At 29.1% G+C, this 22,145-nt stretch overlaps 2 protein-coding genes across 2 annotated transcripts; one reads left to right on the top strand and one right to left on the bottom strand.

The window, feature by feature from the left end:
* Positions 1–1,507: 1,507 nt before the first annotated feature.
* Positions 1,508–20,778, bottom strand: LOC132935691 (spondin-1). The gene is made up of 11 exons (XM_061002307.1): positions 20,369–20,778; positions 12,430–12,694; positions 12,068–12,215; positions 11,729–11,935; positions 11,515–11,638; positions 11,308–11,438; positions 5,803–6,031; positions 5,539–5,710; positions 4,578–4,800; positions 3,787–3,997; positions 1,508–2,046 (listed from the first exon to the last, which is right to left on the bottom strand). The coding sequence occupies exons 1-11, from the start codon at positions 20,544–20,546 to the stop codon at positions 1,874–1,876; spliced, it is 2,061 nt and encodes a 686-aa protein (XP_060858290.1). The 5' UTR covers positions 20,547–20,778; the 3' UTR covers positions 1,508–1,873.
* Positions 13,563–18,254, top strand: LOC132935692 (uncharacterized). Its single transcript, XM_061002308.1, has 8 exons — positions 13,563–14,723; positions 14,792–15,004; positions 15,081–15,280; positions 16,592–16,862; positions 16,942–17,040; positions 17,300–17,493; positions 17,575–17,704; positions 17,785–18,254. The coding sequence occupies exons 1-8, from the start codon at positions 14,598–14,600 to the stop codon at positions 18,166–18,168; spliced, it is 1,617 nt and encodes a 538-aa protein (XP_060858291.1). The 5' UTR covers positions 13,563–14,597; the 3' UTR covers positions 18,169–18,254.
* Positions 20,779–22,145: the final 1,367 nt, after the last annotated feature.

Raw genomic sequence — 22,145 nt, 5'->3', positions numbered from 1 at the left:
TTAGTAAAAAATTTCAAAAATGTTATGGCAATACCATTGCCCAATTTGAACTAAAATATTAATTTTTTTAAATTTATTTGTAGTTTGTAGTTGAGGTTTTGAGAAAAACAAAGGTACCCAATTAAGTATGTGCAAGGAAGAACTGCAATTTCGATTAAAACTTGATTTTTGCCAGCTATTTTAGATAAACCGAGCTCCGCTTAGAATTGTTTTTTCTTGAAATTATTTATTACGACTTTAAAATTTGAATACACCCGTAATGGTCTACTTAACTTTTGCATCTCAATTTTTTTATTTAAACTTCAATTTAAAAAACATTTAACTTAAATGGTTTTCCTTACATTTGTTTAAGACCGTGATGTAAAATGGCAATATATTACTAACTACTGTACAGACTAAATTATTTTATTATAATATTTGTGACAAGGTATTAAATGCAATAGGTATCGCATTTTATTTTACATCAATGAAGTACTATTTTTTTTCCGACAGATGTTTTAAATACTAGTTAGGTACTTAAGTTCCATAATGTTTTTATTTGTATCGGAGGGTAATTCGATGGTCAGATGGGAGGCAATTTGAGCCCATTGTGTGTACCTATTGGTATAATTTATAGATATAACCGATAAGCAAGTATAATAACAGTGACTATCCCAATCTCACCAGTATAAGATATAAAATATAGGTCAATAGGTAGATATAAGACATTTTTAATTGCCCCCTCTACACAAAGTATTGTCAAAACGACTTCAAAACCATTAGGTTTTATGTGTCTACCTATTTTTTTTTTTAAATGTTTGACCGGTAGATAACACTAAATAATTGATCTATTTAACAATCGAAATTCAATCAATTTAAGCTTGTTATCGTGAGGATATTACGTAATTTCCGAGGTCAAAAAAAATAATTGAAACATAATAACTAATTAAAAATTTGGTTCACTAAATTAAATTGTTCTTATTCAAATATTGTGCTTGTACAATAAATATTAGGTACATGTAAAATTAAAATAGGTAATTTACAATACCTAATCCTGTTTTTTTATGGGTCCAGAAGAGGTAGGTAATCTAGAATAGATACTCTTGAATTAATGTAAAACATCATTTGATTCATAGTTTTAAGCAAATAGCTGCACAGTAAATTTCTGTATTATTGTATCAATTAAAATATTAATAGGTAAAAAATGTTATCCTATATTTTAATTAGCATTTTGCTTATAACACAAACCAGTTTAAACTCATGACGGTAACAATAATATTCGAACTAATATACGTCATAATAATTAATACACCTATTATACTTTATTACAAATTATGACATACGCATAAATTATTAACTATACGACTTTTGGGTAAACATCTAGATTATGGATATACAGGTACATACAAATCAGTCCACAATAGTATGTGAATATTCAATATAGTATAACATGTAATATAGGTATATACTATATAGCTACCCTTAAACCGAAAAAAAATATAATGGTGACGTCAATGATGATATTCCATTTGAATAAAATGTTGTTTATTTTTCAATGGTAATAATAATATTATATGAATACAAAATTAATGGTTCTGATGACGTACAAAAACACAAACGATTTAAAAAAAATTGCACAACGTAAGGAAATAACATAAACACAAATCCACAGTAAAATGTTGGTTAACTATAATAGGTATGTCTGGCAAGTTTAATAAGTGTACATACTGTGCGTATATAATATAAGTTTTTAACATCTATATGTACTATTCTATTATATTATATACATTATAGTAATATATCATAATATATTGTCGCATTATTATTATGTATCTTATAAGTTAAAACTATACTAAATAACGATACTTATTATTGAAGTAAGTACTTAATTTCTTCAAACTACACCGTGACACACTTTATAGCATTCTTTGGCACTTTTAAAATTATTTTCATTACCCCGGCATCCACCGTATTTGAACTGTTTGCATGTCTTAAATGCTTTATCGTAATAATAACGCACAGCGTTTACGTTACAAGCTCCTTCGTTTTTTTCCATGCTACATATTTCTGAAAAAAAAAATTGATTTATGATTTATTTTAGTGAGAATTCACACTTTTTTACAATATAGGTAGGCCACGTTTGCATTAGGCACCTTTTAATACGATGTCTCATATCTGTAATATTATTGTATTCTATAGCATACTGTTTTCTAGTCGTATAGTTTTATTTATTGCTAAAACGTTGAAATTCTAATACCTACACTTAAATGTATTAGATAATCTTATTTTTTGTCATTATAAATAGGTACTTATTTATTATACGCGTGTAACGTGTTTATGATTGTGTGTTATTAATAGTTAATAGTTGGACATTAGTATTAAACACCAAACTTCTATTATAATATTTTGTCAAGTAGAAAAAAAACTCTCATCGATCATTTTCTATCTACATTCTACTTATTCGTTATACCATATTTTGTCCTAATGAAATATTTTGCGAAGTATTCAATTTAGTGGACAAGTTGTTGACAATCGGTTTTTATTTGATTTTTAAAACATAAAATGTTACTTTATTACGTAAGTTTACGGACTGTTGGAAATATGAATTTTAATAGTTAAAGCAGTAATGGAATATTCAATTATTAACGAATACAGAAGACACAATGGAATAAATTATATTTATGATATCATTTATTATACTTAAAATACATCTATATATAATCGAACATATATACAATCGGGTCAGGTTACTCGGTTATGACTTCAATGCCCGTATTTGCACACTATGAGTCTATATGTACATAGGTAATGAATGTAGGTATGTTAAGAGGAAAATATTAATGAATATGATAAACACACAATCTTTCTTTGCAATTTATATGGTTAATTTATAATACTGCAAGAACTCGATAAAATAAAAACAGCTACCAACTTATTATTTTTTTAAATCTTTTAGCGGTGTCCTCGCAGTAATGCAGAAATTTAAATCTATCGTCCAGAACTAGTAATATGCTAATGTAATAGGAAAAAAAATATTTTATTAATGTAATCATTTATTTAATTTAACCCATTCTGAATCAAATGTAATTTGATTTCAGTCATTTTACAATAATTTAATGTCACTATAGAAACAAACTATAGTGAATTCAAAATTAATTTACAATAAAATAAATAAAATTACTAAATACCTACGTTAGTTAACATTTTTTTAATAACTGATTGTATTTCAAAATAATATTTCATATTTTTAAATTTGTAAATTTGTTTAGCAATAGATATTTTTACAAGGTAGAAAATACATGAGTTCGCTAACACATCCGTTAACGAATATTAAATAACAATAATTATTAATACTCAAATGTCTAATGTTTACTTTGAGAAAATATGAGATATTCTAAATGTACCTATTCGGCTATACACTTACTATACAGTTATACACCATATTATAATATTATTATGTACAACTGCTATATATAGGTAGGTACTATAATGTTATAATAGCAATACCCTAACTAGCTGAACGATCTCACAAGTAAAGGGAAATAACTAATATTTATTAAGTCTGGGTGTTTCTCATTTAGAACAGGGTATAGAAACGCAATTCCACATTCCATTTTATAAAAAATATTTATAATAGTTAAATATTCTACACAAGAATACAAGATAGGTTCAGTTTTATCGGATAATATCATTGCTTTAGCTAATACAAACAATTAAAACGTTAAAGTTTTTAGTGAATATATGATTCACATATTATACACGGAAGAATATTATACTTTTTATAAGTAATTCGATTTTGCTATTTACCTTTTGCGAGAGACGAGTTTATTTCACAGGTAGGCCGCGTCCCGTTACACGTTCGAGTTTCCTCCAGCACGACTTTATCGATACATTTTGTGTAATTTTCACCGGATACAAGCAACAACCGAGACTTGATCGACAACCCTTGGCCACAAGTTACGTTGCACGGACTCCACATACTCCATTCGGTTACCGGGCATGTGCTAGTGAAAGAAGACTAAAACACAAATAATTATATTATACGGTTAACTCACGTTGAGCACCATAATGTGGGTTTTTAGAGTTATTTCCAAAGTTGCAGTGAGACCCAAATTGGCCCTTGGTGAATTTGTTTACATTGCCATGAGAACCACATTTGGTTCTCACTAATATTAATATACTTTTATTAAATGATACCCAATATTGGTTATCATATTTATCGGTTTCTACTATCATTAAATTCATATTATGCACTATATTTCGATATGAATAGTTAAAACCTAAGACTATTATTATTTCTAAGACACATTTAAATATAACCGTAAAATAACAAAAATATATTTAAATTTTATATACTATGGCAATAGAAAACAAAATTTTAAAATCACTGTTGGCATAGTCATCGGAATCTAGTTGATATCCAAACCTGAATCTCATGGCGTTCAACCTTCAAATACAGCAGATTTTTCTAGAAAAATTAAATGTGTAAGCCCCACTCCTAAATTTCTACCTTATGTTCACAAATGTGACGTTTAATATGAATTGCTCTTCTAAAACGCTCGTGTCATAGAAGTATATTTTTATAATGTTTGGATCACCTGTTCAGCGACTTTAGTGCAAGCTGGCTGCATGCATTTCTTCTTCATGACAAGTCCGATGTGGCGACACTTTTTGTAACTCGTGTGATCTAAAAATTGTCTGGTGCGGAACATGAATCCTATACCGCACGACACTGAACACTCAGACATCGGTGTCCATTCCGTGGTGTTACATTTAGCATCGTCTATTAGCAGACTGTCGTCTTCTTGTTCTGTCTCACCACTAAATTAAAAAAAAAACTAGTAGGTGCCTAATTTAAAACTAATACAAACACAATAAATTCAAAGACAACGTGTCCGAAAAATTATAATTATAAATCAAATTAAAAATGATTTTCCAATCGTAATTTACAAGTAAGGCAATAATACATTTTTAGATTAACAAATAGCTAAGTAGGTACGAACTATCATCAATCTTCAATGGAGATGAATGGAAATAGCCCTATTAAGATATAATTTTGAACTCTTAGAAGTTTTATACCGATCAATAAATCTACAAAAAAAAAAATAATCTTTTAAAAATATATTTGTTTTTTAATTTTTAATCTTTGAGCGTGATGTAGTTTTTATGAGTATAAGAAACAAATTAACAATTACATCACACAGAGGTGAATAAAAAATGTTAAAATCTAGCTATAAAATAAATTTCTTCTATAAGGCAACAGTACTCAAACAGATTCCATCATTATTATTACGATTTTCGCTACCTGTATATTATTATTAAAAGTTAGAATTGAAAATGAGCGTTACAAAATGACATTTCTTTCCTTGAAAATCACCGAAATTAAAAACCTGATTTAGGAGTATGTTTAATAAGATAATTTACAACTAATTATTACTTACATTTCTGGCATTATAACAAATCTTAACAACAATATTGTTTTTAAATAATTTTCATTTGCTCCCAATTCCCTCAAAATCACAAAAGTATTAGGTATAATATCAAATAAAATATAATTACGGGCAAATTGGCACTGAAGACAGACACATTTCTTTAGATACCAATTGTCTGTCGCAACCAAACTGCTGAGCTGCGGTCTCATTTAAATAGTTTCTGCTTCTCGCTCTGAGACCTTTGCCACAAGTCACGTTGCATTTATTCCATTCAGAGTATTTTGATACAGCACATTCAGCTAAACAAGGACATTATAGTTATGTCGTTGAGGTAGGTAGGTATAATATTATCTAATAAACCAAAACAAATAAAACAAAAACTGGTGCTTACGCCTTAATATATCTTGTGAGTTCTCCGACACTACGAGTTCGTCCATTAACTCTGTTATAATCTTATCTGAACAAGACTTCGGTATGAGGTTGATTCTGTTCAAATGTAAGCGCGCCAAAGGAGCCATCTCGTTGCCATTTTCGTTGAAAAAAGGTGACCTGGGATCATCCGGATACATCGGGGTGATCCGAAAAATGCGTTCATGTGGTAGGGTCTCTTGATTGTGTGACTAAAATTAATTTAAATATATTTTATGTATATAATTATTAATTGTGTATGCAACAATATCAAACATTTTATTTATTTTATCATTGGGGTGAATTTAAATATTTTACCAATACAAATAATTTCACTGATTATGTGGGCAATTTAAATAATAATATGTAGGAACGTGCATTATAAACATAGGTTTTACGCATTACAATTTTTTTGCGTTAATATTATAAATATTATTGTTTTATGTTTACTTAATGATATTAAAAGTATAATTATGCATCTATAATACTAATAACATGATTAAAAGATATAAATTTAATTTATTGCATAATAATAAGAATCTAATCACTATTTAATAATAGACGAGCATCTCTAATCTAATTGTACAGTATAACCTAACTTAACCTAACCTACCTAACACAGTATTGCCTACTATAATATTATAGATAACAAATAATAATTTATAAATTAACTAATTTATTCACTTGATTAACCATTATTATCAGTGTGTTTCATTAATACACTAAAAAAAAAAACTAAAAAGTAACTTCATAAGTAGAACACAATACTTTTGATTTTAATTTCGGAGTGGAGTGTAATTGATTTTACAATGATATGTGTTATTTTTTAAATTATTCTTTTGTGTTTGTCACTTATTGGGGTAGTACTTAAAGACGCTCCGATTTTCCTGGTAAAATATTGGTACATTAGGGGGTCAAACGTAAAAAATTCCCAACAATTTTTAAGCGTCAGGAAAAACAAAAAAAAACTGAGATTTTTACGCAAAACACGTTTTCAAATATTTTTTCGTATATTTTGTTTTTTTTGTATAATTCTAAAAATAATAACGGTATGACATTTTCACCAAATGTTTATATTGGTATTTTTTTTTGTCAAAAAATTTAAACTATTTATACGTATAAGAAAATTTCAATCTTTATTAATTATTATTATTTTTGAATTATTGTGAATAAGAAATTTTTCAGTCGATCAAAAAACTTGAACATTTAATAGAAGGTTATTAGTGAACATGTAAAAAAAAATCAAGAGTAAACTCACAGTATTTTTGATGAGCGTCTGAAGTCAAAATTTCGAAAAAATTCAACAAAATCAACGAAAATTTACAAAATATTTTGAGTTGGAAATTCATAACATTTTTTTTATGTATATTTACGATTTGAAAATGAATTTCAAGATTCCCCATAAGTTTTCTTACATTTAACAACAACCAAAAAAAAAACAATTATTCCGGAAAGTCAAATTAATTTTTTATGAGCGGTTGAAGTTAGACATTGGATATTCACTCGCAAATAAACAAATTTTTATAGAATGATTTTTTTATTTTGTTGTAATTCAAAAACTATTAACCGATGGTACTTGAAAGCTTCATCAAATTTTTATATTATCATTTTCTACATGATAAGATTTTCAAAATATTTTCACTAATTTTGAGTTGTTTGTGACATTTGAAATTTGAAATTTTTTTAGTTTTTTTCTATAAATGTTAATAAATTGTTTTCGTTGGTTCGAAAAGCTTGAAACTTTAATACAAGGTTCCTCATAAGTAGTGGTAACTAAGAAAAATTATAGATTCATATAGGCACAATTTTTTTTATAAGTATTTCAATTTCAAAATTTGACAACATTTATCAAAATCTTGAACATTATTTTGTAGTTAAAAATTATAAAATGTTCAAGTTTTATATTTAAGGATTAAAAATTTAATATAGGGATTCTCATAAATATTTCATACTGTAACCAAAAAATGAAAAAGTATATAAGCACAGTTATTTATTTACACACATTTTAAGTTCAAGTTTGCACAAAATTATATATTAAAACCAAGAATAACGGTTTTAGTTATTTTGTTGTTATTTAAAAATATTATACTTGAGTACTTGAAACTTTTAGAGTATAATATTGTTATATTTTATACACACAGTGTCATTTTTAAAGCAATTTTTCGGCAAAAATGAATTTAACCTACTACAGTAGTAGTATAGTAGTAAAATAAATTAATTTCAATTTAATCTCAATAATATCATTAAAATATATACATAGGTATTAGGTAGTAACATTATAAGCTTACAGACCATAGTCCTCGCTCAGGATCATTTTTCGTATGAAATAAATTTTATCATTGAATTCAAATTTAACACATCCATTATAATGATTCTCCTAGAACCTAATGTACAGCAGTGTTACACACTTACCCTATTTTAAAAAAAAATGTTACAGGAAGATGTCAGTGTACTGTTTGTTTTATCTCTCTGGCCACGCAAAACCATTTTTTTTATATTTTTAAGTCAATCTTAGAGCGAAATCACTTTTAAAATGATTGAAGGCATGACATATTTATTTGGCAAGATATTATCTCATATATTGCTATATAAAAAAATATGAAGTGCACAGCAGCAAGTGTGATATAGTTGACTTAAAGTCTAATGAAATATAGACAAATCAAATAGCTAAATGAGTAAAATATTAAGATTCCAATTATAATTTTAAACAGGTCAACATGGATTTTATTAAGAAAATCGTCAAATAAATTAAAAATGTATCATAATAATATGCTCGTATGACGTAGGTGCACGCAACTACTATTATTAACAGAATAAATTAATATGCAAATACATGAACCTTCGAGCTCTAACTAGACTGTCGAATTAACGTTGTGTCATGGATTTGAATTTATTTAGTACAAATAACAATTAATGTTCAAAATACTCATAATTAATTGAAAAAAAAATGTATAATCAAGGTCATTATGAACATTATTATACGCTGTACACCTATTTACTGTATGAATATTAGATATCTGTATTTAGAATAACAAATTTTTATAATAAAACATAAAAAAGTCTAAAAATAAAATAGTTATGTATATAAAAAAAGTTAAAAATGTTAATTATTTACTATAGGAACATTGTAAGGAAAATTCATGCATAGAATGTAGTAACACAGAATATAAATGATATTTAATTTATTCTGTGGAAACGATATTACTTCGATAATCATAACAAAATAGTATTATGTTACCAATTATTGAAAGCTAAATATACGCAATATAGTATGCATTCCAACATTATAGGTACTAATATGGGTTTTAGTGTGCTCTATACGACCATATAATACTATGTTACTAATATTATGATTACCTAAATGCCATTTAGAAAATAATTTTTACTGAAATGTGTGCACACAAATGTATACAAATGATTCATAAAATCAATAATTTATCAAATTTGTTCAAGTGTAACTAATATATTCTTAATGGAATATACACTGAATAATATTTTTTGTAACTATTATAAGTAATTTCGAGGCTATTATAGGTATAGGTCATAAATTAAAATTTACAGCACGTAAGTCGTCAATATATCATTATAATTTACGTCCATAGATGAAAATAATATTTTAAAAAGCTTGACAAAATGTTTATAATGTAAAAATAACTAAAGCTATTATAAACGTCAATCGCGGAACTTTTTAATTAAATTCTGTAATTACTATATAAACTTTTCTGTCCTTACGATTAATATTTTGGTTTGTTCCAAATACGATTATTTATGTTATTATTATTAAATACACAAAATTCCGAAAAACAATACATTTTTAAAAATTTTTTACTCACTATATTTTATGTAATGAACTTAATTGATTATGATAAAATATTCCTTCTGCTTAAAAATCATACAAATTTGAAATTATGCTGGCTGTACCTACAGCACTGCGCAGACCGTCTTTAGTTCCTCTTATATGTTCAGGAATTTAAATAAAATATTTATTTTAAAATTTAGCGTTTAAAATAAACGAAATGTAAATTAAAATCATTTCTCTCCCATTTCCTACCACAACATTCTGTGATAACAATTATATATGTCTATAATATTGTTTTGCTTTTTAGCTGTGATTAAAAGTTAATTTTTTTTCCCCTAAATAAATCTTTCGGAATTCAAGATAGGTATTATAACTTTTAATTAAAAATCACCGAAGTAACCTTATTTGATTTTTTTTTTTAATGATAAAATAGTATCCATCACATATTAGGTCATGGGAATAGTCCATTTGACATTGGACGATGACAAATAAGTCTATTTTAAATCACAATGGTAAAACTTAATTTTAGTCATTTAAACATAAAATGTTATTACAAAGTGGTTTACTCCACTCATGTTGATCCTGATGTAGCCTCAAACCATCTACACTATCTCCTTATCTTTATTTTAGTCCCGCATAGCGTTTAACAGAAAAAAATAAATAAATTGGTCAATACAACTTTTGATCTCTGTCATTGAGTATACACTAAAAAACTAACCCATACCTAAAGCCAACATAGCCAAATACCTAATATAAACATTCTACAAATTCCTGAATTGGGCATAACACACACATCCACTTAACAAAATTAAAATTAAATAACTCTGGCCTAGCCTAGGTAAATATTCAAATGGTATATCATAGCTTAGCTAAAAACTCAAATACACAAAATTAAATCCTTAGACTAATAATCAATTTCCCTCCTCTTTTCTCAAACGATGCCTTCCATACTAAACTCCACATTCAAAAAACATTATTCCAAATTTAGAAGCACCTTCAAAAACATACGTATAATATAACCTCTTAACAAACTTTATTCCGAGAAATTCCCCCTCCCTCTCGAATGGCTCTGGTGACAGTGGCCTCGAGACCTAATTGAATATACCACAATTACATACTATAAGCACATATAGATTCACGCTGAAGTGCCGTTACTGGATAGTTCTCACACCATCAAGCTTTTTTAATGTAAATTAATAAATTGATTTAATAACTAATTCTTATCACACCTACCACATAATAATTATGTGCGAATTGAAGAATTTTCGAAAAAAATCAAAACGAATATAAATAGGTATATTAAGGTTGTCTAATTAAACAGCTATTCTTGTCTATAGTTACGATTTATTTGCCTATAGTTCCTAAAAAAAAAATTAACATATAGGTACCGAAGTTACCGCGTAAGCAACCTACCTAAATATTATATTTTATTTTTTTAATTGATCAAATTGGAATAATCTTAATTTAGAATGATGTAATTGGTACTATATTGTTATTTTACCGTTTGTATATATTGAAAAGGTTAAATGTTCGACAGTCAACACACATCTAATTGACTAAATTAAGGTTTTGTTTAAAGTATCAGCCTATATTAATATATTTATTTTAAGTTAATAGGTACAGTAGAAACTATAGGTAAAATATGAGTAATATATTTGACATTAGTATACAATTATATTATTACGTTACCATATATGTACGTCCGCTGTCTGTTCCAACGTCGTAGACGTACAAGTCTATAGTTCGGTTTTGAACCCACTGACAGTTCTTTTCACATAAATTATGGCCATTGACACCTACTATCCAATCAGGGGACGGTCCTAAAATCAATTTACACACGAAAGATGATAACCATAATAGTATATATTTATGCGATTTGTATTATTATTATTTTACCGAGCATAGAAGCCAATGAGATGTAATGATGTTTCTTGTCCACTCGGAATTTAGACGTGGCGTTAGCGTTTACTCGTGGATGCCAAAGACCAGCGGCTTTGATCAAAGTTCTCAAATGTTTCTTCTAACAATTAAAAACAATACCTTGAATATCGTGAATAAGTATACAAATAGATATGATTTTATTCGATGTGCATATGAAACGTTTGGGTACCTGCTGCCTAAGTTCGGATTCCAAAATCGCCGTTGAACCCCATTCGGCCAACTGTCTAACACCGTCGGTGGCCCATTGACCTTCAGCCCAAAAGGAATAGTTCTTATCGTGTGTCGCTCCAATTATGTCACTGAAGTGAGTAAGCCACAAAGCACTCGGGAAGTCTTTCGGATGAGTTTCAGATGACCAAAGTCCTTCAAATTTCATCTATTATTTCAGTTAGACAAAAAAAAACTTTATAAACAGACACTGCTTTCACACAAACTACAAGACAGTGTACAGCCATACAGGTACGCAGGTTCAGGATATTTTTTATATTTTCATTGGTTGTTTACCTACCTCATAAACGGCTTCGTCACAAGCACAACAACTTTCGGTTTCAGCCGATGAATTTTGCTTCGTAACTGTATCGAAAGACATTTCGCATAGTTCCTTTAACAGTTCACTATTCTGTTTATTAAAGCCGTTTTCATAGGTAATCAAAGCCCTAAAATATATCATTATCTTATTAAACTCACGACTTACTGAACACACGACTTATTAAACTCTGCATGAACATAAGCTATAGCTAGTTTAGGCATTTAAGAGTGAAATCAATATGAAATTAACTTAACTTTTCATTAAATAAAATTGAATTGACTATTAACATTGTAATGGGTAGATGATATATACAAATTAACAGGTCAATATCATTTAAATACCTTAAGTACACGCAGCCGCTTCCTGTTTTTGGTGCTGACCATACGAAACGCAACTTTTGCAGTTTGACTTCTGGTTCAGACTGGATGATGGTGTTTATACACTCCGGATGGAATGTCGCACTGTCATCAGACGAAAGTAATTGAAGTGAACCTGATCGGTCTGGTGATGCGGGATCGCCACAATCTTCGCTTATCGTACTGTGGCAATCGCGTTCAGCAGTTACCAGAAACGAATTAAAATCCAAATTTTCACTTTCAATCGTTACTATAAGCGAAAAAAATATTACTATTACTAGTAGTTATTACCATTTACCCCATTATGTTATATAATCTATATCTATCTAAAACTATAAAGCAGAGACCCGAGGATCTATTTATTTATTAATATATATTATATAGTAACTGTAGCAGTATTTGTATGCTACATTAAATTATTAATTACCAAAATAAGAAAGTGACTATATGATTACCTCAACCAGTTAACTCACCTGACAACTGTAATGTTATATTGATATGTATGTATTGATTAGTTCATATACCATAGGTAGATATATACAATATGTTTTTTTGGTTTGTGTAGTATATATCGTTTACATTGTGTGTAGTTATATACTACGGCGAACGTCATTCGAGGTGACTGACCTCCTAGACACCCAAACAATTCGTTGGCTATATAATTTGCATGGACGCCCGAAATTTTTTAAATTTTTTTCACGTAATTTATTACTTATTTTTGCTTTTTTGGTGAGAGTAATGGACGCTGTCCGCGATCCGATGCAGTCGGATTGCATACCTTACAATGTGACCAGGCCATCGCACATTGTCCGCTATCCGACGAAGTCAGATTGCCTACCCGGATAACTGAGGTGACTGCCCTGCTATACACCCAAAAAACACGGCGGCTATATGATTTGCATGGACGCCCGAATTTTTTTAAATTTTTAATCACGTAATGTCGCGTTTTCGGCGGCAGTAAGGAACGTTGTCCGCGATCCAACGCAGTTGGATTGCATACCTGATGCCGTGACCCGGCCGTCCCCCATTGTCCGATATCCGACGAAGTCGAATTGCCTACCCGGATAACTGAGGTGACTGACCTGCTAGACACCAAAAAAATCGCGGTGGCTGTATGATTTTTTTTATGGAATTTTGAATTTCCGGCGGCATAACCCGGCCTACCACGTCGAACCGCGGTGGTCCTGACCTTATCACAGTTCCTTATCACCAGACCTCCTTACACACACCAACCGGCTCGAGACCAACGACCAGACCAAAAGACCACTGCAGTTTCCGACATCAGTTAAAACTCTTCGCCTACTTGGGGGGTTTGGGGGTCTCCCCCATCGACGCTCGGAGAGCTAGTACCTATATAAAACACAAAAGTTGTTTCTATATCCTTTATGATGCATTCCTAAACCATTCATTCGATTGCGATCAAATTTGGTACAGATGTAGATTAGACATCGGGGAAAAAGATAGGCTACATTTTGTCGCAAAAAAGGTAAATAATAGGTCAAACCCGAGGAGGTTCTCAAACAAGGATTTTGAGATTTATTATGGACATTTTTGTTTATTAATGGTTGCTATTGGTTTTAATAATATTTATTATTATTATTAATGCGATAAGCCTGTGTATTTTGGTACAGAATATATCAAGTTTGAACCACTACTTCGCCGGTCGGGATGGCTATAAATTAAAAAATAATATCATTTACACTTAAGACTATCAACACACTTCTACAGCGTGTTACACCCAAAAGGAGTTGAACAATCACAAGAACCTAGTAACACTAAAGCATTACCGTGTCAGCTAGTAATATATACTATATATAACTGATAACATAGTTATTATCGTTGACCGATTACATCATGACTAGGTATGATAATATATTTTTAATAATAAAATATGTATTTATTGTTGTCGCCGAGTTATATTTTTAATTAATATCCACCTGATGGCATAGTAACGTCTACAATATTTGTATCTATAGATATATTACATTCTAGTTTTACATAAAATAACAACTTAATATTAAACAATAGACATGTTATTTTTCTCGTAACTACTATACCGAAATACCGTCGTAAAGTCAATGAACGCAATCAATTCTGTTTAGAAAATATAAATTGAACACGTTTTTTTGTGAAAGGACATCTATAATAACATAATGGCTGGAATAATGCAGCAGCTAAGTATTGAAGAGAAAATTAACGAGGATTTTTTATTCTTTTTAGAACATTTTAAAGCAGCATTTGATTCGTTAAAATCTGAAAGTGAAAAAGAGATATGCAAAGTAACAAATTAAACTAACTTATCTTCTCGGTAATTTTTAATTTGTATGTATTATCTATATAATCTTAGAAATGGTTACATAAACTCGCAATTGAACCGTATAAAAATACAAATGAAAAACAAGCACGTAATATATATTTGTCGCAACTTATTTTAAGTATGAACACCCGTAAGATGACCACTCCGTTCAACGAAACCCCAAAACCGGGTCCGCTGTCTTTGGACGGCGTATTTCCGGAAATAACTACCAAAGCCAGCGTGGAAGTCGAAAAAGAAAAAGAAGTGGGTGATAAATCTCATAAACGCCAGCTAGAGGTACTAAAAAAAATAATACAATTAAATCGGCTCAATTGTTTAGATCAATGAAAACAAACAGAAATGGATGAAATTCGTTAAAAATCGAGAATTGGAAATGGTCGACTTGAATCATTTGTCGAACGATGGGCGTACTTACATAGCGTGCAAGACTTTGCCTGAAAATGCCGGATTGTTTGCATACGTTGCCGTGACGGTGGGTGGAAATACGGGCTGTTGGGTTAATTCGTGCGGTCGACCAATGTAAGATCCTTAGCGTATAATCATATTTTAGCCTCAATTTAGAATTCAAATATTGAGTAGGTACCTAAAATTAAAAGATTAGGCCCGGTGGTAATCATTAGGCCCGAACTTTACTGCATTTGCATGTTTTTTTTACCATTTAGAATTATGAATTTATAAATGAAAAATCAAGTCTTCTCCAGTGCATACATATTTGAGTATATAGTAATATCTACGTTTTTTTTTAGTACATATTTGATCATTTATACAATTTTTCCATATAATTACTAGGTTAACAGATTCAAAAGAACGTAAATTTAAAACAATATAAAATATTCATGAACAAATATTTATACTTTGAAACCAGTATTTATTTTATAATAGGTAGGTACTATAAGCACAGATCTTTTATAAATGTATTGATTGTAGATGTATAAGAGTAGATCATACCAATTATAAATTATACCTACAATTTAAAATAAATTGTATAATTGGATGGTTGAATCATACACATCCAATAATAAAAAATTAAGTGGAAATTTTTATTTTTTGGTGTATAGTTTTGATCGCATATTATTTTAGTCTATTTATTGGAGTGTTTAAAGTCAAACACTAATCATCACGTAATTACCTTTAGGTACTTATATCTGACACGTTGTTTGAGAGTTAACACCATAATTAGTTATTACCAACGAACGATTATAGTATATTCATCATTGCATAGGGTTACCACGTTAAATAATTTATGTAACCAGGTATGATACTATAGTTGTAAAACCATTACAATTTTCACTTAGCTCAGAATCTAAAATTATAAATGTCTAAAAAAAAAGTATTTTCATCACATTATTATAATAATGATACCTAAATAAAAAATTCTATGAAAATGGCAACATTTTATTTTGATTTCATAACAGGCTAAGTCCTCAAATTAAATATAATTAGTAAATAAATCATATATAACATAATAATAATTATTATATAAAGAAAAAATAATTAAAAACCATCAATCTACCTATGATATTCATCACTTAATCGTATCTGTTTAAATGATAAAGTAGGTATACCTATATATAAGAAATAAGTATAAACCATGTAAACTTAACGCGATTCAATTAGATACCCACTTATTCAGTTCATTGTGAAAAACACGGTTCATAACTCAATATGGAAGATATATGAATATAATGTCTATAATTATAGGTATCTACAATTTTACAATAGAAATAATGTTTCTCTTCATAAATATATCGATGTCATTTTATTATTATAATTACTAAACGTGTTGTTTTTTTTATTACAATTCTTATTTATATACAACATACTATTTAGCCAAACACCTGTAGTGAAACCGATAGATTTAAAAGTGGAAGCGTCCAACACACCGAAAAGTAACTGTGAACAAGAGGACAAAGTGTATCAACTGACGGCCGAAGTTAGAACAATTTTGTCAAATCGAAAGTCAAAAGAATCCCGGACGTTGACTTATGAATTTTTCAAAAGATTACATAATAACATTGAACAGGAAATGTTGTCAGAAGAGGATCCTAACAGTACTGCTTGCCACGATCCATACATCGAGAAGCTACTTGAAAAATTAATAGTGAGCAATTTTTATTTAGCATAAAGGGATGTACGATTAAATCATGTACCTACTTATAATAATTTTTATTACTTTCAAGGCTGAAAGCAAAGGATGTGATAACTTCAACCCACACTTATTCAAACGTATAAAAATGCTTTCGATGTTGAAAAAAAGAGTGAAGAATATATTACAAGAAGTAATAACAAAATAAACGAATATAATTAATTCAATATTATTATAATACATAATAATAATTATAATTTAATGATTGTTACACCCGACATGTTGCATTCCCTACTTAGATACTACATAATCGGAATTTACATTTAATTTTTCTTATGCAGTAGTACATACCTATTTATAACAATTATTGACTGCTCTAGAGTTCGATTATAACGAGCCCTATAACATCATGACCAATAGTCTTCATGATTTGATTCGTTTAAATATTCTAGATCGAAGAGCGTGAACAAAAACTTCAAAACCTTGTAATCGCTTCGACTTCTCCGATACTATCTCTACTTAGCCCAGCCTCGACCTGTTCAAATTCCATGACCGAAATGATGTGGCAAGGAGCATTGATGGAAAAACCCACCAGCAAGATGGCCGACACGCTGGCCAAGGCATATCCTGTATGTCTGGTTAAAATGTGATTATTATTTATGTCAATTTTCCAACGCGTAATAGTAACGCACCTACAGCATTATACTATTACTTCAATCAAACGCAGGTTGTTGGCACTGTTGGCGCGGGAACGTCGAAAAATCATAAATCAGCTGCAGGAAAAGCAAGAAAAATTGATAGTTTCCGTGAAGAAAGATCTACACAACGAAATCAAAAGGGGCATAATGGCTTACAAGGTGAATGACGGCTGCAAAAGTTGTATCCGTGGCTAGATGCATTTATATTTATGTAATATTTTGTACGTTATCGAATGCAGGTGGCCAGAAAAGAATGGGTGGACGTGATGCGCGTCGTGATGCATTACAACAAGATAAAAGAAAGTCTGGCCGAAAAAGACATCGGAGGCAGTTCGAACAGTACCAAAGGCGATTATCTGCAGGAAACGATAATGAAGGAAATCGAAGACACCATGAAGCGACTGGAGAAAGGCAATGGGAAAAATGAAAAGCTGGTAGACGACATTTGTGAGTTGAACAAGTGCATACACGTGATTACGGAAAAAATAGAGCTCGAACGAGTGCAAGCCGAAGACCAATTACGCGATTTTCAAAATGAAATATGCACTGAAAAAAGTTTGATTATGAATAGAGCCCAGACTATTACGAAATTAGAAAAAATGGTAAAAGCGACGCAAAAATAGTTTTGTTTATTGTGATTTGAATACCTACGTCAATAATATAATATGTGATTTTGATGATTATAATGTTGTGTTGGACACTTGTTTTAAATTATAATTAAATATATCAAATTTTTTGTTTATTCCAACCGTAACACATTTAGTGTATACCTAAACTGGCTAAACATCTAAAAACTACGTACCTAATTGCTCTATTTACGTATTAAAATTAGCAGAGCTTTTTAAATGATGGAATGTGGATACTAAATAATATTTTGTTAACACTAAAAATTAGTTGGTAATTTTCTTAAATGTATTTATTAGAAACAAAGACAAAATATTTTGACTCAATACTTTCATACTAAATTAGTTCAGGCAGCTGAACATATAAATATAATATAATATAATATGCTTCCTGATATCGTGTACCAAAAATATAAAATACCTCAAAATTATTTGACTTTGATAACAAAACTAACATAGTAACCGATATATTTATAATTATCTGATCTACGACGATATAATATATTCGCATTGTTCACATAATATACATATTATTAGTATGCTGTATGCAGTATACCTGTAGTATATTAATTGTTAGGAACAATTAAATATATTATTAATATTATACATATATAAAATATATAACACAGCTAAATGTTAAAGTAAAAAATAAATATGATTATATCATTATGAATTAAATTCCATTTTACATTTTATATTGTTTTTAAGTATCAAAAGAAAGATTCAGTTGTGTAATGGTGTTATATCATTTTGGTGATTAACTAAATTGGAAGGAAGGAAAAATTAAAATAAACTGATGTTAAGTAAATCACAATTCTTCTATCGGTGATCATGCGTATAATGTACAAGAAATATAAAATATTTAAGCAATGATAAATTTATAGTTTGACAATCATATTTTGGTAACTAAAAATATATATTTTGAGTGGAATACCTATCTCGATAAATCCGTGAATCTTAACAGTTTAACACCATAAGGAATATTTTCAAAATATAAGAATTTGTATAATATCATTTAAAATTAAAATACATGACTAAAGAATTCAGCGATAATACGTCTTTTTCAAATGAAAAATAATACATCCTGAACGGCTAAACATGTATATTGTATATGTATATGTATACTCAATTATTATTCTGCGAATATTGAAATGATTTATTGCATACTTTTTACTTTTTAGAAAGGTTAGAGTATTCAATATGTCATTATAATAATTTATATACAAGTCTAAATAATGTTTAGTATATACGACATACTCACATACTTGAACTTAATTGCATATTATGTACCTAATTTTTAAATTGAACATCATTCATTCTTATGTATGAAAAATATTAATATACTAATACCTTAACTTTCTCAATTGTTTTTTTTTTTTTACAAACAAAAATAATAGGTAAGTATTATAACAGCATTTTTCTTATACTTCGTTTAAACTTATTTTAATTATTGAACATATTTTAATTACATTTTACAATGTATCATTAACTATTCATGTATTCGTTTTCCTATTATACGTGTAGGTACGTACGATTTCGTAAAGTTGAAAATATAGGTCACGACTGTTTCGCTGCAAGTTTCAGACCAGACAATATTATTTTTAGGTACACCCATGATACACATATATCGTTACAATTGTTGAGAAGAGTGATTTTTATTTTGTGTAGTCCACTATGTAGATAAGTATTTAGGTATGATGGTGTGACTAAAAGGTGCTAAATAGACGTTTTAAAAGGTAAAGTGTTACAAGGGAACTAAATAGTTGTTAACTTTAAGTATCGGTAAAGTTATTTATTAATTTACCGTATAAATAAATTAAAACGTTCATAATATGATCGTTCACATCACAAAATAAATTCAGTTATCAAGCTATATAGAAATATTTATATAAAATAATATTTAATTATTTAATATCTCATTGTTTAAATTTCAAGTTATTTTATTTTTATTTATTTGTTAGTAATTGTGATACAAAATCCCAAAATCAATACGGTTAACGGAATAATATACCTAACAGGGGGAATTTACATCATAACACAGAATAACAGATTTGTGGTAGGTAGAGTGTAAATGAAAGTATGGGAGGGGATTGTGATTTGTGTTGCGCAAAAGCCGGATTTTACGATTCTTTGACCCACAACCTAGGTATACGGGTTGACCTGATGAAAAATCACGTCATCTATAATGTGAGGTACTTACCAATGTACATCGAATGCGGTATGTATTTGTCCGGGTCACCAAACATGGACATTTTGAAGCCATCGTGCATCCATTTCGCCGACGCCTTGGCCGTTTCCAAAGGCTGCAAGTTATTATTGTCACAAGCGTGGCCCACGGACAAAAGTCCCAAGCATACAATTACGATTTTAGCCAGCATCTTAACGTAGAAGCCAACCGAATAGAAACGTTTGATTGCGTTCACTGCGGTGTCCCGTTACTCGTTGTTTTGTATATCATTATTATTATTATTATTATTATTACTATCGTACGCCGTCTAGATCGTAGTTATGTTGCAGGACCATTAAAACGTTGGTTACACAATATAATACTGTATTATATTATATCTAAATCATGTGTGTAACGCAGACACCCAGCAAGTAATATTTTATATTTTGTATGTACAAAGTCGGTAGTCCATGTTTCTAATCGATAAGACACAGTAACAATGATATACTGCACGCAAGTTTATCGCGTATTGCAGGTCAATTCAGCACAGATAAGCTCGCAGCGTTGTTCTAGCGAGAACACAATGCCCATTGCCTACCAGATTACCATACGTCATGGCAATAATAATATGGTGTTTTGTAATAATTCTACATTTATAACAATATATCATATTTTGTAGTATTAGATAACTACGCATCTATATAAAATAATAATTCATGGACGCCGTTCAGCCAAAAATGCTGGGCCACTATCGATATGATAATGAGGAATTTTAATGATTAAAAAATAATATCCGAACGTAATAAATATAAATATAATATTATAACGCACGCTCAGCAATGCGTATACATATTATTAATCATTTTGTATATTTATTTTGTGCACAATGGCTGAATGGCCACAATCGGGGGGGGGGGGGGGTCCCTTCCTTATTGAGTAATTCATAAAATAAACTATAAAAAGATCAGTTTTATTCGATATTAATAATAATTGTAATATTTAAAATGGTAATTTAGGTACCTATAAATATATATTAGAGTGACGAGGAAAACAATTTTATTTTCATATGGTTATATTATATAATATAATGTAATAAGAAGGTACACAAACATTTCAAGGAAAAATTTTAATTTTTACTGGTTGTGCAATTTGTTTAAAAATAGCAAATAAATTTTACACAGTGTACAAAACAACAAAATATATAATATAATATAATTCATATTATGAATATAAAAAAGTCATGGATGATCATAATATTTAGATAAAAAATAATCATGTTACAAAATTTTAATCGTCTATCGTTGCTTTCTTGGATTTGGATAGTTGTCCAACTTCTTACAAAAGACATTGCTTTTGCTCTTCTTGATTGATAAGTGTCCCATAATTGAATGCTTAAATCAATGAAACTCCACATTCAGCAGTATCGTTAACTACATTCAGATTTTGATTCCTCATACGACCGTCAACAAAATCTTTATTATTTTCCCAAGTACTAAAAATCTTGGGGTATATATCTAAGGCTATTTTATTAATTTGAATTATACTTATAACATGTACATAAATACATAATATACTATAGGTTCAAACAAAAAAATGTTTGGGCCCTTTAGAAAATTTCCGATCAAAAGTAGGTAAGACAACTATAATTATAAATTATTATAACAATAAATTATGTTCAAAATCATTTTTTTTTTTTTTGTTGAAAAATAATCCGTTGGAAACGTACATTTGTTAGAATTTTATTAAATTCATTTGAAATAATATATTATGTCAGCAACGAATTTGCTTGGAAACGTAATTTTATGGAAAA

The sequence above is a fragment of the Metopolophium dirhodum genome, chromosome 1 (genome assembly GCF_019925205.1).
Source record: "Metopolophium dirhodum isolate CAU chromosome 1, ASM1992520v1, whole genome shotgun sequence".
Taxonomy (NCBI): Eukaryota; Metazoa; Arthropoda; class Insecta; order Hemiptera; family Aphididae; genus Metopolophium; species Metopolophium dirhodum.
The sequence above is the reverse complement of the archived record's forward strand: the minus strand, read 5'-3'. Positions and strand labels throughout refer to the sequence as shown.